The 27,195-nt window shown below is 37.8% G+C and overlaps 1 protein-coding gene across 1 annotated transcript; it reads right to left on the reverse strand.

Annotated features, from left to right (window-relative positions):
- On the reverse strand, positions 1-26,224 carry LOC139714303 (O-acyltransferase like protein-like). Its single transcript, XM_071626021.1, has 16 exons — positions 26,119-26,224; positions 12,112-12,221; positions 11,423-11,630; positions 10,838-10,998; positions 9,573-9,645; positions 8,664-8,760; positions 7,737-8,011; positions 6,832-6,999; positions 6,332-6,425; positions 5,550-5,823; positions 4,649-4,728; positions 3,254-3,361; positions 2,494-2,638; positions 1,398-1,584; positions 743-885; positions 1-151 (listed from the first exon to the last, which is right to left on the reverse strand). The coding sequence occupies exons 1-16, from the start codon at positions 26,222-26,224 to the stop codon at positions 32-34; spliced, it is 2,349 nt and encodes a 782-aa protein (XP_071482122.1). The 3' UTR covers positions 1-31.
- Between the last annotated feature and the right edge of the window lie 971 nt (positions 26,225-27,195).

Below are 27,195 nucleotides of genomic sequence, written 5' to 3' on the forward strand. Positions count from 1 at the left end.
TTCTACACTGGGTGACCAAGATGGGGACACCCTATTTCGACTTTCGCCGCAAGAGGGCTTTCTCCAGCCCCATGGTTGGCCCTTCTACCAGCACAGACAGTATCAGCGCTGCTGCGTATGACAAGACGAGGTTTCCCAGAAAGAAATACGCCTGTGATGGATGAAACGGAATACAACCGATTTATTATAACGAATATGTGGAAACAGGAAAAAACAACAACAAAACCAAGCACAGGACATGAGTACACAGATGAGTGGGCAACAGGATACACGTGGATTTGTACAGTCTGGCCTGTTTATTTGACCACTTTCATCGACAGATCTCATCCATGCAGTGAGACATTCATTGTGTTCCTTCACGATAACACTCAAACTTGGAAAAAAGTACAATTTGTCATTGTTGTCTTTATAGTTCATGTGCTCAGTCATGCATCACAATCGTCAGCATAATCAGATATCAACGGAAAGAGGAAGAGTTTCTCTTTCCTCACAATAAACATTAGTACGCTCTCCATAGCTGGCACCTATGAAATAGTACCCCTCCAAATTTGTATTACCTCCTTTTTTCTTCTTTTTAAACGCACTGTTATAAATTGGGTGTAAAGCCTGAGTAACTGCAGCAGATTTCGGTAAATGAACGTTCGTAATGCCCTTCAAAAATAAGGGGCTTGACAAAACTTTGTATTTTGAAAAAAAAAACAAACAAACAAACACTAATTTAAATGAAGTGAGAATTTCTTACAATGGATTCGTTACTGAGGTAGACAAGAGTGTTGGAATTCAGCACGGTAGTGATGATCACGATGGGGTGGACGAGATAGGCGCCGTAGGTCAGTCGGCCGAGCGGGATCCAGAAACTCCAACCCAGGAGGACGTTAAAAAAGCCTATACGGAGAAAGATCGGAGGGGAAATGAGTCCAGACAGTCTTTTACAATACGGAACCTGTAGATAAAAACTCTGAAAATATTATTCAGCTTTAGAGAATCTAATACATTGTACAGGTAGGTTATCAGTGTTTTCAGATTTGAGTACAATTATGTAACAGCATTGGTGTGAAACAAGGGGAAAACACGAAAAGTCAATTTTACAATTTCCCCCTCAGTCGTTCAGTTACATATCAAAATTGTTGATATTGTTGCCGTGTTTTTGTTTTTCTTAATCCCCCTCCTTATCTGGACGTACCTTCAATTCACACGAGTCCCGATGATAATCATGCAATAAGTGCTAATGACACTACTGTCCAAGTCAGATTAATAATCATTTAGGGATAACATCTCTACCTCTCTTTCTTTCTATCTATCTCTCTGTCTTGCTGTCTTTCTTCTTCAAACTCCCTTCTTCTGATTCTCCGTTTGTCCTTTTCTCAGTTAAGTAGTCTTCTCCTCCCAGACCTTACCTCCGTATCCCCTGACGCAAGCGAAGATGATCCAGGCCACAGCAATGCTCCACGCCAATCGATGGAAGGAGAGGTAGAGAACGGACTCGATCTGCGGGACGTACCGCTCATATCCGTTGGCCCACGTCCCGTAGACCACTGCGAAGAGAGTGAGCAGGGCGACCACCCAGCCGATTATCACCGCAAACTAATGAAAAAAAAAAAACCCCACAAAACAGAGAACAAAATAAGGAAACGAAAGACATAAAAAGTGTGTTAACTAACTAGGCTAAAAGATAAATCATGAAACACTTCTGGACACGCCAACTATGAATTTCTGTAATGACTTCATGTATTTCACCTCAGTCACTGTAAGGCGCAGGTAATGTATGATACATGACTGTACTTTAATACACTCTCTTCTTCCTGTTTTAAAGAAAGCACTCCTTCGCTCGACATCAATATAGCGTTAGATCAATAATTGTAGATAGTAGCATGGGCTGCTGTGAAACTTAAGCAGCTATCATCGATCATATCTAATGTTTCAAGGTTTCATACGGTAGGACAAGAACGGCGATTTTGATACCATAACAACTGTTGTTACGGTATCAAAATCGCCGTTCTTTGTCTAGAAAATTGCGATTACATAGTGTACACTAACACGCACGTTATACAAATTGTCTCTTAATCTCACCTTACCCGGTCTAAATTTCCCACTTTCTTCTTTAACTCAACTTAAATTCTCTGTAAGCACGAGCGCCAACCTCCTCGTCGCCCATAATATTATGATATTAGGCCTTGCACTTTTACGCAAACTTTATTCATTGAAATAATCAATAATCATAAAAGCAAAAGCGCTGATAAAGCTTGATAAACTGCTATCATTCTGTTCATTTTGGGATGAGCAGTGTTTGACTTTAAGGGTCATTACTTTACCAATAAAATCTGCTGCTACAACAAGCAACATTTATACATGTTATAGTAACATGTCGTGGTCGGGACTTTATAGTGGGTGTAGGGCCTACTTAATCAATGGGTGGACTACTACTGTAACCTTGAGTAGGGAGGCTATGTTCCCCCGATATTGGTAATATATGTATTATGCTGATATACTCACGAGCGGTAGCTTAATTTCCTTGTCCTTCGTTTTGAACATGGCGTAGCCAAGCAACATGCCAACCAAGTAGGTGTGGATCCTACTGTACGGTTTGGTGTAGTAGTAATCTGCGTCCGGTTGGGCGGCTGTGCGGTTGTTGTAATTTCTGGAAGCGATATCACGCAGAAAACATTTTTATCTGATATTATTTGCCTCGTCTTATCATGAACAAATGAAATCATACGGCGCATTGCTCAACTGAGTATGCAACCGCTGTATAGGTCGAGCTATTTGTAGTTGACTTGTACAACAATCTAATTTTGCATTAGACAAATCTTCAATTAAGTGTTTTATACCATACCCTTACACTTATGTATAATGACATCGAGCACAATCTTAATACGGGTATTCAATTATACGTCACAAGGCTGCTACAGACTTATTTGTGCGACGGGATTTAGAACAATCGTGAAATATGCATAGTCTATTTTCCGAGACAGAAGAAAAACAACACATTACTAGTGCTATGTTTTTAGAATAAAAGCAAAATGATAAAATTAAATAATGCTGTCATATTACATTTCTGTTTACGTATAAACTTGTCTTTAGTTTCACCAAATATCACACGGATAGTGAAAATGTATAGTCGAGAACTGTTCTTAAGATAGTTCGTAGCTACCGTAACAGCAGAGATCGGGGGTTGCAGAGTTCTTATTTCGAACATTCAATTTCATCTTGTAAATGGTTAGGGTTAATCGCAGTAACGATTGTTCAAACTTACCCATAAACGGCGTTAACTGTATGACCGAAATATGTTACGACAATTATCACAGTAGTGACCGATAAAATGATCCCCACAATCAAACTGCAGATACCGAGTCTGCTGCGTCTGATGAAAGAAAAAGGAAAAGAGAACAAAGCACATCATAAACACTTATGATGAAAATAATTTTAATATGAATATCATGTTTTGCAAAGTGCTCATTATTGAATGAGAATGAAACCAAAATATAATATCATGTAGATTGAGTGCTTGCAGCGATATTAGTAGAACACATGGGATGAGTGAAACTTTAAGGGAAATTGGACTATCCGTTAATAGGGTTCAAAGAGCTTTTAAAGTTTCGGTGTCGCCACAGCTGATCGAGAAGACTTAAAAAGGACAACAGCACGACGGAAATGTAACATCATTTTCATTTTTAAGCACAATGAAAGAGTACTAATGACTAATCTCCTTCAGCTTACGGGAGAATTATGATTATTATCCCTTTTATCATAACATGCCAGTTAGAGGAGGGAATGTTTACTTTTCATTAAAAACGGTCTCAACATTATCTTTTTATCGATGTCCATGCGCGACGCCACATGTTGTCGACTTCTGATCCAGCGATGTCAGCACCGAGACTTCCTAACTTTTGAACTGGCTGTCCTATTTGCCTCAAACTTCACGAACATTGTTTAGGCCCTAAGGCATGCTTTTAGTCCACATCATGTGTTTCATATCTCTTTAAGTAATAATCATGTGATTAATCCTTATCTCTAATCTCTACAGCACCTTTGTAAAGGTATTGGGTAGGGAAAGAGTAATTGAAGGGGAAGGCGGAGGGGGGGGGAAAAGGAGATGGGAGGGTGGGGAGGGGCAGAGGAAGGAGAAAGGGGAAGAAGGGAAAGGGCATGGGAAGGGAAAGGGAAGTGGAAGGGGAATGGGGAGAGGGAAGGTGAAGGGGTATAGGGAAGGAGATAGGGGACGAGGAATGGAAGGAAGGGAATGGGAAAGGAGAAGGGATGGAAGGGGTATGGGGCATGGATGAGGAGTTGAAGTTGAAATTGAAGATGAAGTTGAAGTGGAAGTGGAAGCTGGGGTGAAGTTTATTTTACCCATATTAACACACGTTTACATGATATAATACGTAACAAAAGACATATGCATGAATACAGGATAAAGGTACCAGAATAGTATGAATACTAATTAAGTCTGATACCTGTCTATAAATACTAAGGCTCCAAGAAAATAAATAAGTACGGTAAAATGAATAGGTCCAGATTAAAAATACATGAAACCTGAACATATTTACAACTTTTTACATCAAAATACATTTGAATCAAGGAAGGGAAGGGAAAGTGTGGAAGGCGGGTATGGGCCATCGGGAGGCATGAGGTTTATTTCTGAACGTACTTGTACAGCAGAGTAATGAAGAGTGGGCTCAGGAGGTAGAACTGCATGTCACAGGCTAGATACCACGCCCAGCTCATGCACTGCAAAACAAACCAATAATTTAGGTGATAGAGATCAGCTTCGAAGGAGCTCATAAAGATTTTGGTCTTTATTTGTTTCTTTTTTTTTCTTTCGTAACATTTATTCAACAACGTTTGTTCCCAATGTGTTCACATTCTTGACAAAACTGCTGGAATGTAACAGTGATTTCACTCTGTGGTGTGGTTTTTCACAGAGAGATCACAAAACAACGTTCTGTTTCGCTTTGTAATTTGATAATTCACAATGCGTTCACATTGTTTAAACTCTTCAATTTAACAGTATCGAGATTCCATGCTTTGTAGGACCCATTTACACTGTGTCAGCATTATGTTCAACGTTGTGTTTCTTTCCGTGGGACACTGTGTTGATGCAAGCAAGGCCAATTTGTTATTCACTGAACAAAACCGAGTCATGGACATTATTATTCCTCTACATTTAGATTGTTTTGAAAAAAAAGAGAGAAGAAATGGAGTTAGTATTTTCATCAACCATTGTCAACAGAATGGAATTACTGGGTGGAGTTCAAGAAAGGAAACGAAGTCCATGGAAGCGTATTCTTCAAAAGTCTAGCAATAGCAGGGTATAATCACATCGAAATATATATAAAAACAAAACTTAATTATTGTGAATAAGTAGCAATAAAGTAGAATACAGCATTGATAGACAAATACGAACTTAAGTTTGATAAACCAATACTTGAAAATCGACAACATAATAGTTTGTATGAGCCAGTATAGGCAGGATAGGCCTATGATTGAGAATATACGTATAAGTATGTTTAAGACTCAGAAAACCTGAAAGAGCGAAAATTGATACTCACAGAGATAGTCAGAGTTTCTTGGAATGGGTAAAAGTTGTTGACGTAGAAGAGATGTGTCCACCACAGTGAATTACATGTGTATCTGATTCCGGTGAAGAACGCCGTTTTGCCGATCCCTGTTCCAAAGTGAACGACGAGGGCAGCCCATATCCCCATGGCAACCATGTAGACGGGCGTGAGGCGCAAGTAGCGATGGAGGTAGAACATTCCCCAGTTAACTTTACCGTTGGTTTTCGTCAGCGCCTTTAGCGTCAGGAATGTTACAAGGAATCCACTGCGAGCAAGACGTGTAATATACATGGTAACGATTGTCTGGCTGACTGAACACTGTTAAACATCGAAACATCTCTCACTCTATCAAGCAATCTATCTATCTATCTATCTATCTATCTATCTATCTATCTATCAATCCCTCTACTCACCTGCCTACTTATCAACTTATGTATAATTGTCTGTCTATGCAACAGCCACACAAACAATCCACAATCAGTTCAATGATTTAATTGTGCGTCTTTTTTATAACAAATGTGGGAAAAATGGAACAAGTGTGAAGTGCAAAGTCATGTGACATTCCACATGGAGGGTACACTGTTTAATGTTAAAAAAAATAAGGAAATAAGAAATCTAATTCACTGACTTTCATTTTTGGAAAAAAAAAAGAAACTTTTGAATTCAACAGCAATCACTGGTCTGATTTAGCTGCATTTTCAGAGGCGGGAATCCAAACCTATATTAATAACGTCATGTATCAAAAAGAAAACCTTATTGATGAAATACTTTACCTCATTACAAAGAACGTGTCGACGGAGACGTCTGCGTTGACAATGGCAAGAGCCGAGAACGATTGAGCCTTCTTCAGAGACTCTGTCGGGTTTTCTGTTCCAACGAGAAGCAGCAGAAGACAACGTAACCCTTTGTGGCTTTGAGTACCGATTGCCCCCCCCCCCACAAAAAAAAATCAACAACAACAACGAAGCATTGTAGGCCTACACACTCTCCAAAGTCCCTGCATGATTCGAAAAAAAAAAACGAAAGCTACAAGGACAGACCGACTTATTCAAACTGACATAACGACTTACGATTCGTGATAATCTATGTACACATTAAGATGAGAAGAACTTGCTGAAGACATTTTTTTTTTCTTCTCAAATTTACTAAGTTTCTTTGTTCTTGCTGTTCGTGCTATAAATGCCCACTGCTGTTGTGTTATACATCTCACGTATGTACTTATGATACATAGTCACCACTGTCATATACAGACAGGCATCGTAGAAAAACTTACCGAGTTTCCACTGCATAAACTGAACGGAATGACCTAGAATGATCCAGAACATACTGATCACTCGCAGTCCGTTTAACACGGCCATCGTAGAGGGCGTTTTCTTTGCGCTGAGAATCTTCCTGCAGTTGTTGACAGCGGAGAATGCCATCAACACGCCATCTAACTTCTCTGTAGGGAAAATGAATCAGAACAGACACACACACACACACACACACACACACACACGAGAAAACAAACAAAAAGGTCATTTCAATAAAGACTTTCATTGTACTGTAATGTTGATATAAAAAAGGGTTATTTTCTTTTAAAAAAACACTATTCCTTCCACAGGATTGATACATAATGCATAAACGAAACTTAATTACTTAACGTAACTTCCGAGCTTTCAACCCGATTTTAACTCGAGCCAGACTAAAGCTATTCATCATGATGATGTTCTGTTTGAATAAGTATTTACGTATACATCTATCAGAATTTTGAAACATATTTCACTGCACCGTCAAAACTGTTTAGATCTAATTGCAAATACCGAATTAAAGGCACTGTTTACCAATGGGAGCAGTCGGTGATTTAAAACATGTCCGAAATTATTTTGATTACACATGATCACATGTCAGATCAGTTGCATAACAAGACATCCCTCCAAGAAAACATTTTGCAATAAAGTGTAAAATATAAAGAGATATCACTATTTTTCTCAGTAAACCATAACTGTACACGGTTTACTCTAGAAACATTGTTCGCATTTCGTATATGTAACAATACTTATAATTAATTATACTGGTTCAAATTTTAAACCGGATGTTTCTATACCTAACTCACATTTAACAACTATTTTGAAGCACTGAAGTTGGGTTTTTGTTTCATCTACAAAATGGTAAATTATGTCTATCCTAAAATCTCACCTAGGGTGGTAGTGCTCCGAGTCTCCTTTTGCGGCTCCTCAATCTCCAAATTGTTGCCAGTCTTATCGCTGTCCACCGCCTCTTCGCTGACCTCCGCCGCAGCAGCTGCTGCCGTCTTGGCTTCGTCATCTACGTCTGGGTCATTCTCTTTCGGGCTGGCTTCATCAGCAGCGATGGTCGAATGCACAGTGAGGACGTCAGTGATGCGTTGATGGTAGACGACATCGTAGACGCTTCCCACGATGACCAAGACTCCAAAGATGCAGAGCAAGAAGCTAAAAGAGTTTTGAAAAAAAGAAGAAATTTATATACCAATGTGAGGGCCGTAAGGATGAGGAGAAATAGTATCTTACACATACTGACCCATCACTGCAGTGAATCTCTGTCTAATTGTCTGTCTGTTTGTAGTGATCATACAAGTCTGTCATTTGTATTGAATTATGTCTGTCTTTTCCGTTTGTCTGTTCCCCATCCTGTCTTATCTAAACCCTTTCACTTCACGATAATACAATGGCTATCAGTAAGTAAACACAAAGATTGAAAATGCACACAGTCTTAACTTAGAGGAGGAAAAAGAACAAAATTTTGCCCAAACCTAAAGTGCAAAAAAGAGTACCCCGTCACAAGCGCAAATGTTTCGCATAGATCCCATGAACAAAATTAAACGATTCGCAGGTCAGTTGATTCAATGATAAATAAATAGAGAGATAGAAAGATTGAAAGATGAATATTATTGGGGGAGAAAGAATAAGAGAAAGGGGGAGAGGGATGGGAGAGGAGAGGGAGATAGAAGAAGAAAAACAGAGGACGGAAGAGATTGGCCTACAGATAAAGAAAGAAAATATTACGTCCATCAAAATAAAACAATTCACACAATGCTTGCAAAATTTCACTCCATTAAAAAATGCTAGAGAGTACGCCACTTACACCACGAAAATATCAACAGCCCCCCACGGAGCCGGGTACACGCATTCGAAGTACATGGGAGGAGGAAATCCGACAGGTATTCCGACGACCGTCAAGACTAGGTGGGGGAAAAAAAAATCAACGGAGAAACACCAAACAGACTTGAAGACGTTTCAAGTGAATTGAAAGTTCTGTTAGGAATTTGCACTTCGTTTTTTAGTTCTGTTCATACTTCTGGGGGCATTTCAAATGTAATGTTTTATTTTCATTTATTTGTGCAGTCTTATTTCAACAGAGTAGCCTCATCATTAGGCAGGAAATGATCTTCCATCGGGCCCTCAGGATGAATATTAATATAGTTCACATAAAGCAATTACATTTACACAAATTACGCATACGTTGGCAGGTAGGAGTATTCACTGAATATGAATACAATTGTCATATACAACCACACAATAACTATACAATGACATTAATATTGTAAACCCCTCGGATACGACTTATATAAAATGGAGTTGTGACAGAGTCACAACTAATGCACGTAAAATATCCCACTTCATTTATTCATCGCAAAGAGCAAGGTGTTTAACCCGGTGAAGTGGACAGGTGAAGCCTTACATCCATCTGGTCCCCATGGAAGACCAGCTATTGCAGCTGAATATGGGCTATCCAGCCATCTTCTCAGATGGAAAATGAAACAAACAGACAAACAAAGAAACAAACAAACGAACGAACAAACAAACAAACGAACGAACGAAACAACAAGCAAACAAATAAACAAAAACTAATCATTCTCATTTTCATGTTTGGAATAGTTACTGCCATTATCATAACTTCATCGGGTGTTATCAATTCTATGTTCTATGCTATTCTGAAGGAGGCCATTGAATGCATGACGTGTTAATAAAGGAAAGGCGAAGTTATAGATACCGTGCACTGCCATGGTCGTAAGCTCCTCTTGACTACATGTATTCGGGAAACATGTACCCAATTCAAAATTGATCTGAAAAAGAACAAATAAACCAACATGACAGTATAAAACAGCCCAGGAAGCTGAAACAGCGAAACAACAACAAAAACAACATCATTATTATCATCATCATCATCATCATCATCAACAACAACCACACAAGCTAAAACGATGACTTTGAACGATGATAGGGATTTAGATGGAGTTCATTTCTGTGACTCGTTTTCAAGTCATTGTGCTTATTAAAGTCACTGGCATTAAATGAGCCCATAAGAGTACAGACTTAGATGATTTGGCGAAAAATAGAAGAGAAATTTCTGACGTTCGTATCTGTCTGAATTCAAACACAAAGTAGTACAGATGATAATGAGTATGATGGGATCACCATCATATAGTCTGACATAGATCTGGTCCATAAATGTTGCAACAAATCACGCTTTTAATCTATATCTTATGAATCACCAAATCCTGTGAAACCCTGTTTTCTAGCCTGGTAGACGCCATTACTTGTTTATTCAAAGACTGTAATGATTTGATACTCTCCCTGATTTTATCTAAAAAGAAGAATAAAAGAAACACTTAATGAAATGTTATAATCTTATGCAGATCAACGGGATATTTTGTTGTACAGATAATGTAGTCGCCTCTCTCAATTTGAGTGTGCAAATGCTTCAAATATCACCGTTACTTTTAAACATATTGAACACGAAAATTCCATGACTTTCTTGATAATTTCTGTGGGCTTTCACATTGATCAATGTCATTATTACTACTGTTATTTTACTGCTAGTATAATTATCAAACAATAATAACAATCAAGAAGTCAATGTTATCATTATATTTTAGAAGTACTATAGATAATTTATACGATCGTTGTTATCATCACCATCATCGCAGTTATCTGGATGTAGGAACGACCGAAATCCAAATGTGGTTATAATTTTTGAAGACCCTTTGCAAAGTGACGCAAATAAATAGAATCGTTTACATGACTGTCTTACATTTCATATTGTTTCCAAATATTCTCATAACTCAAAATCACAATCTTTTTAGTATCAATCATTGGGATGCTATTTGTTTGTTATTTTTTCCCTCAAAATTCCACTGAACTTGCTCCTTTCATATCACACTGTTCAAGGGCACATCTAATGGTAGGAAAAAAAACAAATTACAATGTCATGACGATAATTATGACGAACTAACAGTGTAAATGAAATAATTTTACCTCCTCGGAGAAAGAGGCCTTCATCAGGCAGTACTGACTGTCAAAAGAGGGCGTCCCATTTGTTTTGATCAAGGTCTGACACTGCCACACGTTGCCGTAGTCTTTGTTCAGGCCGGTGTACATTGCGTTGGAGGAAGGAAGACCTCCGAAGGATCCCATCACTGCGTGGGAAAAGAGGGTCGAATAAAATAATAGTGTGGATGCCTTTGTTTGGAATTTGTCTTTGAACTTGTAATCTTGTCCACTAAGAATGAACGCCGATATGAGCAACCTACCTACACGGAACCGAACACTTTAAAGGGGATGGCTAGTAACTGATCAGTGGTAATCAGTGGGAATGCTGGGGGTGATTGTTCCAATTCTTTTGGGATTCATTTAAGAGTACATCATATATGTACTGTTATGTGAAAATTATTTGCTTCAGAATGGTCTCATAATCAAATAATGTGCAGTTTAATGTTTCCATGTTAGCATGCCTATGGTGAAGGGGTCTCTTTCTCTCTCTCTCTCTCTATCTTGGTCTCCCTCTCTGCGGGGAAAGCCCCCCCCCCCTTTTTTTTTTAAATAGAATTATCAGAGTCTTACTCTTTCTTGCGTATGGAATGCCTTCGCTTATATCGTTCACGTAGGAAACAAAATCCTGCAGACAGCTCTCGCTCACGGCAACATCAGCAAACAGGGTGTGCACGACCTGATCGAAGTCAAGATCGTCTGCTGTCGAGTTGTTGCCGACCCCGGGAAAGAGATCAGTGCCGTTGCCTTTGAGGACAATTGACAGGATTTGTTGCAGAATCTGTGAGGTGACAAAGGGAAGGTGAAGAAGATAAACAAACGCAAGAACACCTGTGTATCAACTCTGCCAAATTTCCTCTGTGACACGGACTTTCGACAATGTGTAAAAGTCATTTTTATGAGATTTTCCTGTGAATATCGGTACTGTAAGCACACACGTTTAATAATCGACACTCAGAGATGTATTGATAAGAGTATTAATAACAACAACAACAATAAAACAGCAATAATAACAACAACAACACCACCACCAACAATAACAATAATACTAACAACAAAAAATTCCCCGAATATCACGTGCAATCTAGTACCCGCGGGTTATCACATGGCGTAATAATCTATGATCTTTTCGTAAGTACAATGAGCACACCTTGTTTTCATTTGATAATTACGTATAAAGCAATCCTTGCTTTGTACATTAGTATGTGTTATTCGTTCAATTTTAAAGAAATGGTTGGTCACTTTGACTGTTTTTATCTTACCGAACTGAAATCCTCACCGCCTTGCAGGATATCTTGGAAATCAGTGAAGTTTCCAAGGCCAAGGGAACTCAGAAGACCCGCGAGACTATCAAACGTGCCCATCTGTGTATCTGGGTTACCATGGTTACACAAGAATTTACATGATTTTAATGTTGTTCACAAAAAACAAAGATAGACTGTTATGAAATTGAAATGATGGAAATTATAACAGTGGTATTTAAACACAATTGATTACAACATAATGATCTAGGATTCATTTATTCATTCACTTATTTATTTATTTATTTATTTATTTATCTATTTATTTATTAATTTGTTTATTTATTCATCTATTCATTTATCTATCTATTTATTTATTTATGTCTTGAGTACATAAAAATGAGGACGATTTCTAAGGAGAGATTTACAAATCACGAGAGAGCTTTATTCTAGTATGTAACGCTAGATCCCAGTGTAAAAACACAACAACAAACAAAGAAACAAAAACAAAGCAAAAACAAAATAAACAATTAATTATATTGTAATAAATAAAGGCTAATTTACAAACCTATCTACATACTCAAATAGCTTTAAGAAATCAGGGTCTGCATTTTTTTTAAATATACCCCTTTGCCACCTTTCCTCACAAGATATTGCCATGATCAAGTTTATTATAACTTGGAGTTCAGTGCATATTAAGGTTGGTTATCATGAAAACTGAGATTGTATAACGGAATCGAACGTTTAGGATTTTGACTATCAACTTTTTTTCTAACTCTAATAATCTCGTTTGACTGTAGCTCGAAGGGGAAAAATAAGTTCGTGATACAGTATACAGCAGGTACTCTCTGAGTTATGGATGATTGGTTCAGGGTGATTATTGGTTGCAGCCACTCACCTTTTTTTTGTGTGTTTTTTTTTTTTGTTCCTGCGTCATAACGTGAAACCGAACCGTTCTGCTCCATTAGTTCTTGCTCGGAATAGGTCAAGGTCTGACATGAGGAAGTAATGACTTTTGAAAAGTCTGAGATTTTATGGGCAATTCCATGGGAATGTGGACATGGCACTAAAATTTCAACTTTATCATATTGCAAAAGAATTACTCATTATGTATTACCCATATATTGAAGTTAAAGAAACTCAAAGAATTATATCAATCGGTCAAATATTTCCCGAGAAACAGCTACAAATGTTGAAGACAATTTTTCAGTCATCCAAATTGCTAAAATGCATGCTTAACTTGATATAATTTTTTTTAATAGAAAAATTCTGCTAGCACTTCAATTAATTTATTTTAAAGAAGCAAATTGGTTCTACTTCAGTCTCCCATGAGGAAATTTTTATGCCACCTTCAAAAAATTCTAATCACCACATGGAAGTTCAGCCCTTGAGCCATGTAACGCGAGTTACCGAAACAAGAAATATTTTTCATTCTGAAGGAAGCAGTGGAGGTAATTTGTTGGGAATCATAATTTTCTAAATTCATCACACCCTGATACTGTACACAGGATGTTGACTTGAATAAACACTGTTATCACATTAAAAAATGTCAATGAAAAGTGTAACGCGAGTTACCATGTAACGCGAGTTACCGGCATGTAACGCGAGTTACCAACTATAAACACAAGTTTCCCCCAACATAAGCAAATTTTAGCACTTAATTGAGCTAGATTGTGGTGAAAACAATCAAATGCAGTGCTATACACACTATGCTGGACTGAAACAAAGGAGGGCAGCCTAATAAACTGTGATTAGCATCAAGGCCACTGATCACATGCCACATTGAAGAGTCTAGCCTGGCTTTCACTGCATACTGTACATGTATCCAGCAGTGAATGAGACCATTAGATTTATCTTTTGAATTTCCTGCATCAGTATTACAGAATTTTTATTACAGAATGCTATAAAGCACAGCAAGTGTTGGTTCTAATCCTTGTTCGGTGATCTACTGAAGATGACACCTGTCCGGAGATCAGGAGGTTGTGGGTTCGAATCCTGCTCAAGTATATGCCCATGATCATGATCATGGCTACTAATTTTTTTTTCAAGTAGTTCAATCATAGTTTATTTCCATTCAACGAAAATCAAGAAACATAGTACAAATTTCCAATCAACAGAAATCAAAACATAGTACAAAGTATACATATCATGAAATTATATTGTTCGAACATTTGCAAAAGATTCATGTAATATCCGAGATAAATTACATGTATATAACAACATATGTTTATATATAAATATACAATAATACAAATATACTTCGTGGACGTGCGAAAAATGAATTCGATTATGGAAAATAGTGATCCACTGAAAAGCAAAGCTTGTGGGACGTGGATCGCTAGATAAATAATGAGTAAATAATATATTATTTCAAGGGTTTTTATAGCTATTATATTTGATATAGATTATTTAAATCATTTGTAAAAAATATATGTGTAGTTATATTGAGATACGCAGGTCGGGAGAAAAGTGTATAAAATATCAATGTTAATGCCTGGACACTGTTCACTGAACCACGTGTACCGAGAAAATATGACAAGGACAACACACTCGTACGCACATTACTCACACACATATAAGACGCGAGACAGTACCGAGAGGAGAGAAGACGGTAACAATGCAAGTCTGCGAAGAACAAAAGACAGGAAAGGAAGAAGAGAGAAGAAAGAAGAGAGGTCCGCATGCAGAACACGCAAAGTGCTGCGACATCAGGACAGGTGAAAGCTCTCAAACATGAATTAAAACAATTTAAATTATCTAAAATTATAGGTAGAGAGTAAATATTTTCTGAATTTGTATTTAAATGTGACGAATTTAGGGGAATCTTTTAAACTATTGTCTAGATTATTCCAAAGTTTGGGTCCGGTATAAAGAAATGTACTTTGGGCATGTGCGGTTCTCATTAATGGAAGATGATATTCATCGGATCGTCGCGTGGGATAATTATGTACATGACTGTTTCGATGAAATAAGTCATGACATATTTTAGGTAAAAAATTACTGTTATAATTAAACATAAACTGACCAAGTTGAAACACATACAAATCTTTTATTTTTAGTATTTTATGGTCAAAAAACAAAGCATCTGTGTGTTCTCGGGTATGTAGATTAAAAACAATTCTGAGCGCTTTCTTTTGTAATAAAAGAAGTTTATCTAGTAATATCTGATATGTATTACCCCAAGCAAGAATTCCATAATTTAAATAAGGTAATATCAAGCTAGAATAAAGAGTTAATAATGCAGAAGAAGGAAGATAATATTTTCATCTGTTCATGACGCCAATATTACGTGAAATGATTTTACATATGTTATTGATATGATTCCTCCATGAAAGCTTGTTATCAACACAAACACCAAGAAATTTAAAAGACGAAACTTCTTCTAGGGGAGTAGTATCAAATGTTATATTACCTGGGAGGCTGTCTAAAGAGTTACTAAAAAGCATAAATTTTGTTTTTTGAATATTTAGTGACAATTTGTTTGCGTATATCCATTGTATAACCTTTTTCAATTCATCATTTACTGTGCTTGTTAAGATATTTGGGTCTGGGTGGGAAAAGAAAAGGTTAGAGTCATCCGCGAATGATATGAGAGATAGTTTATCCGAGGATCTATGAAAATCATTGATATAAATAATGAATAACAGTGGGCCTAGTAAGCTCCCTTGAGGAACACCACATGCAATTGTTTTATTTTGAGAGTCAAAGCCGTTGACATGTACAAATTGGGATCTTTTTGATAGGTAACTCGTGAACCACTCCAAGGCCTTTCCACGTATGCCATAATGAGATAATTTGGCGAGAAGTATTCCATGGTTAATCGTGTCAAAGGCCTTGGAGAAGTCCAAGAAGATACCTATTGTGTGTGAAAATGTTTCGAGTGCGTGTGTGACTTTGTCGATGAGGGCGAGTAATGCGTGTGTTGTGCTGTGATTTTCTCTAAATCCAAATTGAGAATTTGAAAATATGTCACAGGTTTTAAGAAAACGTGCTGTCCTGATATAAACTATTCTTTCGAGAATCTTAGAAATAGAAGATAATAAAGATATAGGTCTATAATTATTGACATCATCCTTCTCCCCTTTCTTATAAATAGGAATTACTTTCGCAATTTTCATACTATTTGGTACTTGGCCGGTTGTAAGCGATGAGTTGATAATGTGTACTAAGGGATCCACTATTTGGGGAATTATGTTTTTTATCAAATGGTTGTCAATTCCGTCATGGCCAGGACTTTTTCCTTCTTTCAAATTGGCCACGATCTTTGTTACTTCTTCTCTATATGTTGGGTCGAAAAATATAGTTTTGGAGTTAGGTGAATCCAAAAAATCACTAAAAGATTTACTAGAAGGAGGAATATTTTGAGAAAGATTTTTTCCAATTGAGGAGAAAAAGTCATTGAATATTTCAGCCATGCCAGCGGGAGTGTTGCTGGAGGCATTGCCCCATCGAGCTTCAGAAATATCGCATGAATTGTTAGGTGTGTTCATAGAATTTTTTAATGTTTTCCATGTGTTTTTTATATCATTTTTATATTTGCTTATCTGATGGACATAAATTTTTTTCTTCTGCGTTCGTAATAATTTAGTGAGTGTGTTTTTGTATGAAACATATTTTTTCTTATTTTTTTTTCAGTGGGGTTGCATCTGTATTTATAAAACAAATTATTTTTCCTATTTATGGATCGTAATATAGACTGAGTTATCCATGGGAGTCTTGGAATTTGCTTATATCTATTTTTTATGTTGCGCAGGGGAATGTGGTTATCAATTTCGGAGGTAATAATAGATATGAGATAGTCATAAGAAAAGTTGACATCGGTAGTGTTGTATACAGAAGACCAATCAACTTCTTTTAAACTGTTTTGGAGACTTGTAAGATTATCTGCAGTAATCTTACGTCGCTTATAATAATTATTTTGTTTAGTCAATTTGATTGGAACCTGGGCAAATATAGGATAATGGTCAGTGATGTCTGAGAGGACGATACCAGACTCAGGAAGTGGAAGAACATTACAAAAAATGTTGTCTATGAGGGTAGCCGATTGGCTGGCGACGCGGGTAGGCTTGGAGATTAATGGTAAAAACGAAGCAGACATTAATATTTCTATAAATTCTTGTGGGCTATTTTGGGAGTTACATTTCATGAGATCGATATTAAAATCGCCCATCAGAAATGTATCTTTATTGAGTATAATGGGATTTTGTACTAAATCCTGCAAAACTGTCAGAAAATCATTCAAATTCGACCGAGGGGGTCTGTAAATTACGCCAATCACAGTATTTTTTCCATGTGGATTTATCAATTCAATAAATAGGGATTCGAGTACATCGCTCATAACACTTATCTCCTCATGCATAATATATGTAAATTTTTTCGAAATATACAAACCAACTCCACCACCAACTCTCTCGTTTCTATTTCTAAATACAAATTCGAATCCGGGTAAAGAAAATGAATTACTGATATTGGAATTCAACCATGTTTCTGTAAGCCCTATAATGGAGCAAGATTTTTGATCTGGATTTTCTAAAAATAAACGCAACTTGTCGAAGTTTCTATTAATACTGTGTATGTTTAAGTGAGTTAGCAAAAATGTTTCATCATCTGTCTTCGTAATTCGATTTTTATACTGATTTTCAGTCAAATAAACACATGATGGTTTCTGAATCGGGTCATTTGAGTCAAAATTATATTCAAATTCTTGTGCTGAGGTATTGTATTTATTGGATATATAATCTTCATACGAACTGGAAATAATGTTTACATGATCAGATTCAGAGTGCCTTACTGTATCATAAAATTCATCACTATTCAAAGAATTAAAAACAAAATTTGTTATATTAGTCATGGGTTAAAATGTAACATATTCGGGGGTTAATAACTGGCCTCCCGCCCGGACCTAACTCAGCAGCTACGTGGGGGTATGCGGACCTGGAAGAAGAAGGGGAACCGAAATGCGTACAGAGCAACATGAAACACACACAAAACAATGGAACGAACATGAACACAGATAACACAGAAACAACATCGTTGCGGATAGTACATGTACACAAGGCCATGGCCTTGTGTAGAATACCTAACATGGGTATATCCATGGCGGAGCTCCCGGCGTGCTTAGATTGTCTGGATTCTAATGAGATGATGAATGATTATCTTACTACAGAAAAAAAGGAGGGGGAAATTAATGCACATTATAGGTTATATGTCTGCGTGATCAGCAAAAGTAAAGAAAAGGGATACAAATTAACAGCATAATTCGAATGTGCATCTAGAAATCTCAGCATTAAATATTGATATACCTTCCCCGGAATCAAATCAGATGGACCGTTTCCGTTGCATACAGGAACATAACGTTGTTCTCAAGATAGTCATTCGAAATGAGTGCTAGGCAAATTATTGTACGATTTTAAATGCAGTTGCGTATTTGTGAAACAAAGAAATAATAAACATATAGAGGTACACAAATACTTGCGACAATAATGACTCAACGCAGAAAAAATAGCATATCAATGGACCCAGTACAAAGCGAATCGATGTGTCACTGGGAGAACACTACACAATGTACCTCCAAACATACACTTTAATCACACCAGTTTTGGGGTGACAATTATTTTGACCCCAAAGATACAATATACAATTTTCAAATGAAATGTACTTTTGCGATTTACTGCGTGGCTGGCTACCAGCAAATGAAAATACCCAAGGGCGACTCACAACACAAGGAAAAGAAGAATGAAAGCAGCACGATTCATTAACAGAATAGTTTGTCGTTATTGAATCTCAGTTACTGAATGTACTGCAACACATGTGACAAGAGAAGAAGCAAAATATACGGATCGTTTATCTTTATGATCAACCAATATCAAATCTCAGTTTTGTATACCATATATCACATGTAACAGAGGAGGAAAAAAAGTTAATAGAAGGAGGGGAAGTCAGGGAAGACCTCAAATTTCGTGAGTTTAAGGAAAAAAAAATGTGTAAAAAGAGAGAGAGGGAGGGAGGGGGATGAGACCTACGAAGCACACACAAACATAAAGTCTAGAACAATGATCGGTTTTATAAAATGGGTTCAAGAATGTAGCCAATAGGAAGCGCTGAAATGAGACACACCTCCTTCCTTTACTTCAGTACAACTGCACTGCCTGTAATCCTATGGTAGATTGCCGATCGTCTGTGCGCGCGGCGGCTCCTTTGATGAATTGCATGCATACGCGTACGCGCTGTCAATCCTGTAAACAACTTCTAGTTCGGGCTGCCGGCCGGCCGGCCTGTCTTCCCTTGTGCATAACATATGTGGCGTACGTACGTATACTGTACTATACGTACACTTTGTACAGTACAGTAGACCAAGCGTTATGGGACCGGACGCGTACATGGAGTCACTTTGAAGAGCAAATCCAACGATTTAGCAGGTTAATTCTCACGCCGTTTTCAGAGTATGTTGTCTAGTAGGCCTATATGAGGAGTCTATATCAAGTCTTTAAGGTAAAGGGTGCATATTCTATGTAAAATAAGTAAGTTTTCATGCGGGTGTCCGGAAACGAAACCCAACCCCCCATTATACTTATACTGTATGTGCGGGACTTCCGCGAGTGCGACGTGCGTAAAAGTTTGGGACGAACATCTTCGGACGTCTTGACCCACAAAGGTACGTGAAAAACGCTGAAAAATGATGTTAGTTTTCGAAAATTCGACCCATTTTATAAAACAAATGATGCACAGGATTATTTCGTGGCGTTAGTGTAGGCGTAGCTCACTCTCGGGTATTTACAATGTAGTGCAACATGCACTCGGCTTCGCCTCGTGCATGTTTCACAATTGTAAATACCCTCGAGTGCACTACGCCTACACTAACGCACTCTATCCTGTGCATCATTTGTATAATAACACCCGGGCCAGCGACCAATCCTCAGCACCTGGCAATCAGTAGTTACAAAGAATACAACCATTGGCGAGTCGTACGCCCGTAAAAGACACTCCCCCCCCCCCCCCCCCCCCCCCCTCCAGGGTTGCTGCCCGATCTAGAAGAAGAAGAATTGAGGGATGCTACGACCTCTTGGTCATTACGTCAGCATTTCTTCATTGGTTACTGTGGCGAACAATAAGAAAGGGGTCGAGAAATACCGGCACGCGGAATGTCCCTATCACGCCACTACCTTCATTGTAAATCACCCAAAGCAGTCAAATTATTTCAATTTACATTCATCGCACAATGTGAACACAGATGTGATTGTTTACTTGAAATGAATTGTATAATGACAGACATTGCCGAAATAACATGCAGATTGGGAAAACGGAGAGAGAAAAGCCGTGAATAGGCAAAAGAACAAGGCCTTGGTTTACTGAACTAAAGCTTATCGCAATAATTCCTCTCTTGTTGAGTAAACCATACACATGGATTGTCTGACACACACTGATACGGACTTCTCGTCACACCCACACAAAATAAACTAAGTACCTGCATACGCCTTAGACGCATGTGGGTCTATGTTCATAATAAGTCAAATAAAAAAGAAACATAAGAGAAAAATGTATCATATTTATAACTTTACAGCTTTATTCCTTGTTAATTCATATATTAAAATAATACTATTAATACACATTATATATTATCAAGAGATGAATCAAAATTCAACTCGTATATAAAACACTGATCAATTCAGTGAGCTTATTAACATTGATGTAGGGCAATTTGTCAATCAGTTGCAATGAAAACATCTCAACGGAAGAATTTCATGAATTTGAATAATTACGCAGTACCCACTGCATGTTATAAGGATTAGAACCAGCACTTGCTGTCGGGCGAAAGCACGGTGGTCTAGTGGAGATGACACCTGTCCGGTGATCAGAAGGTCGTAAGTTTGAATACTGCTTGAGTATGTACGCCCATGACTTTTTTATCATGGCTACTACTAAAACACTGATCAATTCAGTGCTTATTTACGTCGATGTAGGGTAATAAGCTAGTTCGTATACACTGTACACAGTTTTGTACTAGGTGTTTCAAAAAACATTTCCCACTTTTGATTCTTAATAATTCATAAACTATATATCAGATAACACTGTCATTGATATGAGTAATAGCTGAATAGTGTACAATTTGGTTGAAGGTGGTTTGAATATGAAAACATAAATCAGTTTCATGAAATTCATGCTTAATTTCACAGTTACGTTCCAGATTTTGCTCTATTTTCAACCTTCTGTACAAAATTTCACTTTTCACAGGGGTCAATGGGTGTGTATGGGAGTGTGTGGTTAACACCCTGACAATGGTCCTAAACAATGGTTAGGGTTTGAATGCTTCATTATTTATTCATGAAAAATTCCACTATCACAACTAGTCTTCATTTAGCCTCTGGCAGTATCTGTGTAAACTCAAACGCCTGCCGATACTGTCGTTGGGTCTCGACAGTGCTCTCCCTACTTCTGAAACATGAAATTACAATGAATACCTTCTGTTCTATCGTAAACATGGTGACAGGAAGCAAAGAAAATCAATGAGAGTATACACTTGTGTAAATGGAGCCTTAAATAAATCTACTGTGAAACATATCGCCCCAATGATAAATGCTGCTGAACTCTTAACCAAGAATGATTTCTTTTTATCAAAAAGCGAAAAATTTGTCAGACTATTTAATTAGTAGACAGTTGTATTAAGATGAGGAACTTTAGATCATCTATGCTTATTTATATCCAAATTTAGTGATATGTGAAGCAAAAATTGAAAATGATTGCCAGCTGGAATGGAATGTGGTGTTTGCAAGCACATGGAAACGTGTGCTTCCTTTTTCCATGTGCATGCAGTTTACCTTTACCGTGCATGAATCCAGACTAGCAGTGCCCAGGGCAATCCACATGAATTATTGATTAAGCATTCATGTGCCTGGGAGCGCGAGACTGACGCCTAGTCAACAGGTGGTTCAGGCATGTCCATTGTTCAGGGCCATTGTCAGCACACACTCACATACACATCATTGGTTCCTGTGCAAGGTTCAATTTTTGTACAGAGGGTTAAAAATTGACCAAAATCTGAAACCTCACTTCAAAATCAATCTTAGATTTAATGAAACTGATTTATGCTTTCACATTCAAATTACCTCCAACCAAATTTTACACTATTCAGCTATTATTTATATCAATGACAATTTTATCGAATGAATATTGTTTGAACTATTAATGATCAAAAGTGGGAAATGTTTTTTGAAACACCTAGTAGCTCATGTACACATTGGTACAAATGACCTTTCTTTTTTCTCAGTTGGTTCGGCACTTCACTTGTTTTCAAAGCAGCATAATGCATAAGCTTGCATGACATAACAATTTATGGAACTTCTGTTCAAAAAAAGAATGAACTTGCATTTAGATCAGGGGATCAGAATACTCCCATCAGTTTATAATTTAGCCGGCATCCATTTCATTGTTTTGTATTGAATGCAGTAACAGCTTATTTCCGTTTATATTGCAAAATACCATTCTTGCTGTCAGGTGGATGTGCTGGCAAGCATCATTTAGATAAGGATCGCATGAATAATCATCGCATCACAGATGCTTATGTCAGTGAATTTACAAACCAAAATGCCTGTTCGCACAAATGATCTTTTTTTGTTCATGCACAAAGTGGAATTACGAACTGGTCTTTTTGTCAATCAGTTGCAAAGAAATGTACTAGTTTTTACTCCTCACAAAGATAGGATTTGAATTTTTGAAAGATTGTAAGCTGTTTCGTAAACTTGTATATAGGGTTTGATACTTTTATGTTTTGTTTTAAAAAGACTTTCAACATTTTTCATCTTTACACTCTGAAACTTACAATGTAATAATACACCTATATCATCTAGTATATATTCAAACATATTCAAGGTCTCTATGAGGAGTGAAGCTCTTATTAGTCTTAAACACACTCTTCTATTGGGTTTAGTAGTAAAATATTTGTTTAACATTTATTCGTTTTACTATCTACACAAATAAGCATCTCTCAGATTGCTCAACACAGGATTCAGTGCCATCAGAACAATTGTATGTCATCAATTTGTGTCACCCTGTGTTAGTGGACATAATGTAACGCGAGTTACCGTAACGCGAGTTACCGACATAAAGGCTCCCTACATTTTTCCAGGTCATTGTTACTCAACTTTGATATTGTTAATTTATGAGTCCTAACCCACTATCAATTCAAGGTAGGAAAACTTTTATCAAGATTGTCTAGTATGAGGAGACTTTCCAAAAAGAGGTCTTCATAGAATTGACCATGTCCTTTTTGTGTAACGCGAGTTACCGAAATCAAATGATTCAAGAATCCCAACATGTTTGTCCTTTACTTTTCTTTTTGGATTTATTTAGTTGGTGTATGTCTACTTAACCCATGATGAAAAAAGTAACTTGTAGATCCTACCAATTACAAAGATATTGGCACATTATCCCAAAAAATGTACCCATTATTTGTAACGCGAGTTACCGTGGAATTGCCCTTATGCATCCTTTAGACTATTTGGGAATCCCTATGCTTTAATAATCCAACATGCTTAAGTTGACAATTCGTTGCACATAAAATGGTTCAACTTCTTCAAAAAGCCTTGGAATCGTTTGTAAAAGTTTCGATCTTTTCTATTTTGTATTTATTCGTTTTTCTTTGAAGGGGGGGGGGGGGGGGGGGGGGGATAGCCCGGCCGCGGCGGAAAGGGCAACGTGTAGAACTGCAGGTCTGAAGATATTATCAATAAATAATGCATACTCAACATACTTGCGCCAAATAAATGTTCTCTTTGCGTGCGCCCTTTCATAATGATATGTGTCTATTTTGATGCCCCTTTCGCACAGTGACTGCAAACACATCGTGATTGCAATCACACGGACTCGTTGTCTTTCTTTGCCCCTTCGCCGCCACCCCCCCCCCCCCCCCATCAAGCAAACAAACTAACAAAGTAACAACTAAACAAAACATAAATATTTGGTGCCATTTATGATTTACAGGGTAGATGGTTCGAATATTTCTAAATTAAAGGACAAGTTCACCTTCATAGACATGTGGATTGTATGAATGCAGCAATATTAATAGAACACATCAGCAAGAGTTTGAGAAAAATCGGACAATCCGTTTGAAAGTTATAAAGTTTTGAAGTTTCTGCTAAGTCACTGCTGGATGAGAAGACTACTACAGCTTGTGATGTCACATGTGTACAACGTTATAAAGAAAGTATAAAGAAAATTCAACATATTTTCACTTTTCTCGCATAAAAAAGAACACTTGACTTCCCTTTTCAGGAGGCAAGGGGGAATAATATTGCCCTTAACATACGTCGCTGACGAGTCGAGGAAATGTGCACTTTTTTCAAAAAGTAAGATTTTGTGAAATTCTCTTTATATTTTCCTTATAGCGTTGCACGCATGTGACATCATACACTGTCGTCTTCTCATCCAGCAGTGACTGTGCAGATACTTAAAAAAAAATCATAACTTTTGAATGGATTGTCCGATTTCCCCCAAATTTTCATTGATGTGTTCTACTAATATCGTTGCATTCGCTCAATCCACATGTATATGAAGGTGAACTTGTCCTTTAAAAACCCGATAGCGTGCGGATACATGGAGCGGGAATGAAGCTGGCCGGTTCGGATATATCCGGGATTCTCCGAAACGACAAACGAACTGTGCACAGCTTCGCAATCGATCTCTATTATGAAATGACACACACAGTCGATTAATCTCATCCGGTGTTTTGATATACACATTTTTTTTTTTTTTTTTTTTTGACGTCACCAACTGTTGTTGTCTTCTCACCCAGCAATGGCGGCACCGGAACTTCTTTAAAAATTCATAAAGTTATTTCAAAAGGATTCTCCGATTTTTCTCAAAATTGTGTTTTACTACTATTACTGCTTTCACTTAATTTACATGTGTTTATTTCGGGAACCCCTTCCCCCTTTAAAATCTCTCTCACGAGCTTGTAAAGTCATGCATGAGTCAATATTTCTCCATTAAATTAGACGATATATTTCACATCACTTATACCTGAAGTATAAGACCACAAAAGTACGACTAAAGTAGGCAATGCTGAACTATCTCGTCGATCGTAGACGACACCCTAGCATTGGGTTTAAAACGGAAACCAGATGATGAGAAGAAAACAACAGTCCGGTCGTATACTGTTAATATTATATCGTAATAGCTGTCACCGTCGAAATAGTGGTATACTTACTAGTGTGATTAGTGTGCGTTCAGAAGACCGCAAACTTTAAATGCAAATATTCGCCAAATATAAATGCAGCGACACTTTGCATAGTTCCACTTTGCGCATGAGAAAAAAAAATCCAAGTTTGTAAATACGAATTTCAATGCCAATATTTGCATTGGATACTTCCAACATAGGAATGGACGAGTTACTCTGGTGATGTGGTCTTTGTAAGTTCATTGTTTGTTTGAAAGTGAATTCCATAAATTGTATGGGAAACGTAGTGCATTTTGACGCATTGAAAGCTTGTGAAGTGTTGAATGTGATAGTATAGTTTTGGTGAGATGTTCTTACCCTTTTGCGATATAATTGCAAACCACAGTATGAAATTCATGGATGTTCTTTTTTACGTCTTTATAGCAACGCTGAGATTAACCCGTTTCAGGCGACTTAATTTTTTACGCAGGAATTCAAGTACAGTAGGACCTTTTTGTACATCTTTTTGTACATCTTAATGGACGTATTAATCGGCTGTCACTACAGGCCGACGGTAGGTCTCCAGTAAGCTCCGTGATTCTTGCAGGCAAACTTTCGCAAACATTAACAGCTAGACCACTTGACTGCATGACAGAAGCGGCCTCTAACAAACTGGCTTAAAAGTTACAGTATGGGGGTGGAACCCTCTTCAGGAAATTGAATATCATGATGAATACAAGCTCTAGTCTCTTAGTAAAATCCAAAATGCTCTTTCCTTCGTCTAAGGAGGTTAGCGACCATCCCTGCCCCCGCCCTCCCCTCATGCCCTCACTGACGGGCCAAAGCTGCGCGAGAGATCACACTTGCCCATAGCTTACCGTCTGCGATCATGCCGTCCGCCTGCCCAGATACACCGTGTAGCAGGAGTGAGAGTGCACTCAGCAGGACCAAGCCCATGCTCGAGGATCCGGAGCTATTGACCATGTCGTCGCCGCAGAAGGTAATGCAGGCTCCTAAAAATTCCCTGGATCACCTGTTGATGAGCGAAAAGTCTTGCAAGTGTCCTTTCCTGACACTTCTAAATTGCAGAATAATTACCGCCGCTGAGATTTAACGTGAACAATCTGACGTTGCCGACAATATTGAGGCACAATGCAGCAGTTCCTATATCCTGTTGCCGCAGCGTTCCTATATCCTGTTGCCGCAGCGTTGTAAGTACACGGTACAGTCATTCAAAACAAACGAGGCGAGGGCATTTACCGGGTATATCTTTCACGTTTGAGTGGAAGCGATCATATACGGCTTTCGACTTTATGTCACGGACGCTGCTCAAGCGGGAGTCTGATAGTCTTTGTCCAAGACAATCGACATTTCATAAAGCAATAATGTCATTTAGTGAGCGTGTTTCATATGGTATCACAGAGTTGCTCCTGCGAAGATTGATCCGGTCTTATATCATCCAAGGTCTAAGCACTTGGAGCTGCGACGGGGTTTCATGTTCAGTTTGATGTGAGGATAAGAATTAGGGTTAGAGTTATTTTTGTGGGAATTAATATTTTGTTAGTGGCTTCGCGTGCAGATAGTTCATGGGAGCAATTGTCGCAGGAGCAAATGTACGTCATGGAAATATTTTATACAACCGGAAGCCAGGAAGACAGGGAAAAAAAAATCTTCCGACAATGTATCGATGATAATAACTAAATCCCGTGAAAGAATGCAGAATTTGCCATTCCGCAGAGGTGAAAACCCTGTGTGATAGAACATACCGTTGATTTCCCATGCATTGTGTTAATGTATGAATATACAGCGATTCATAACTGGAGTTGAATGAAGTTGAAAGAAGTGGTATAAAACCTTTGAATTGAATTGAATTAGAAGAGAGTTATGAAGGTCATGATTGCGTGTGTGTATGGGGCGGGGGGGAGGGGGAGGGGGAGGGAGGGGAAGGAGAGGAG

Source organism: Diadema antillarum, unplaced genomic scaffold, assembly GCF_040938485.1.
Source record: "Diadema antillarum isolate AM-2024a unplaced genomic scaffold, OU_Dant_1.0 scf00000045, whole genome shotgun sequence".
Taxonomy (NCBI): Eukaryota; Metazoa; Echinodermata; class Echinoidea; order Diadematoida; family Diadematidae; genus Diadema; species Diadema antillarum.

Coding starts and splice junctions, on each gene's coding strand:
- LOC139714303 (XM_071626021.1), bottom strand. CDS start 26,224: ATGGTCAATAGCTCCGGATCCTCGAGCATGGGCTTGGTCCTGCTGAGT. Junction 7,000..7,736: donor TCGGAGCACTACCACCCTAG/GTGAGATTTTAG, acceptor TTTTCCCTACAG/AGAAGTTAGATGGCGTGTTG. Junction 4,729..5,549: donor AAGAAACTCTGACTATCTCT/GTGAGTATCAAT, acceptor TTTGTTTTGCAG/TGCATGAGCTGGGCGTGGTA.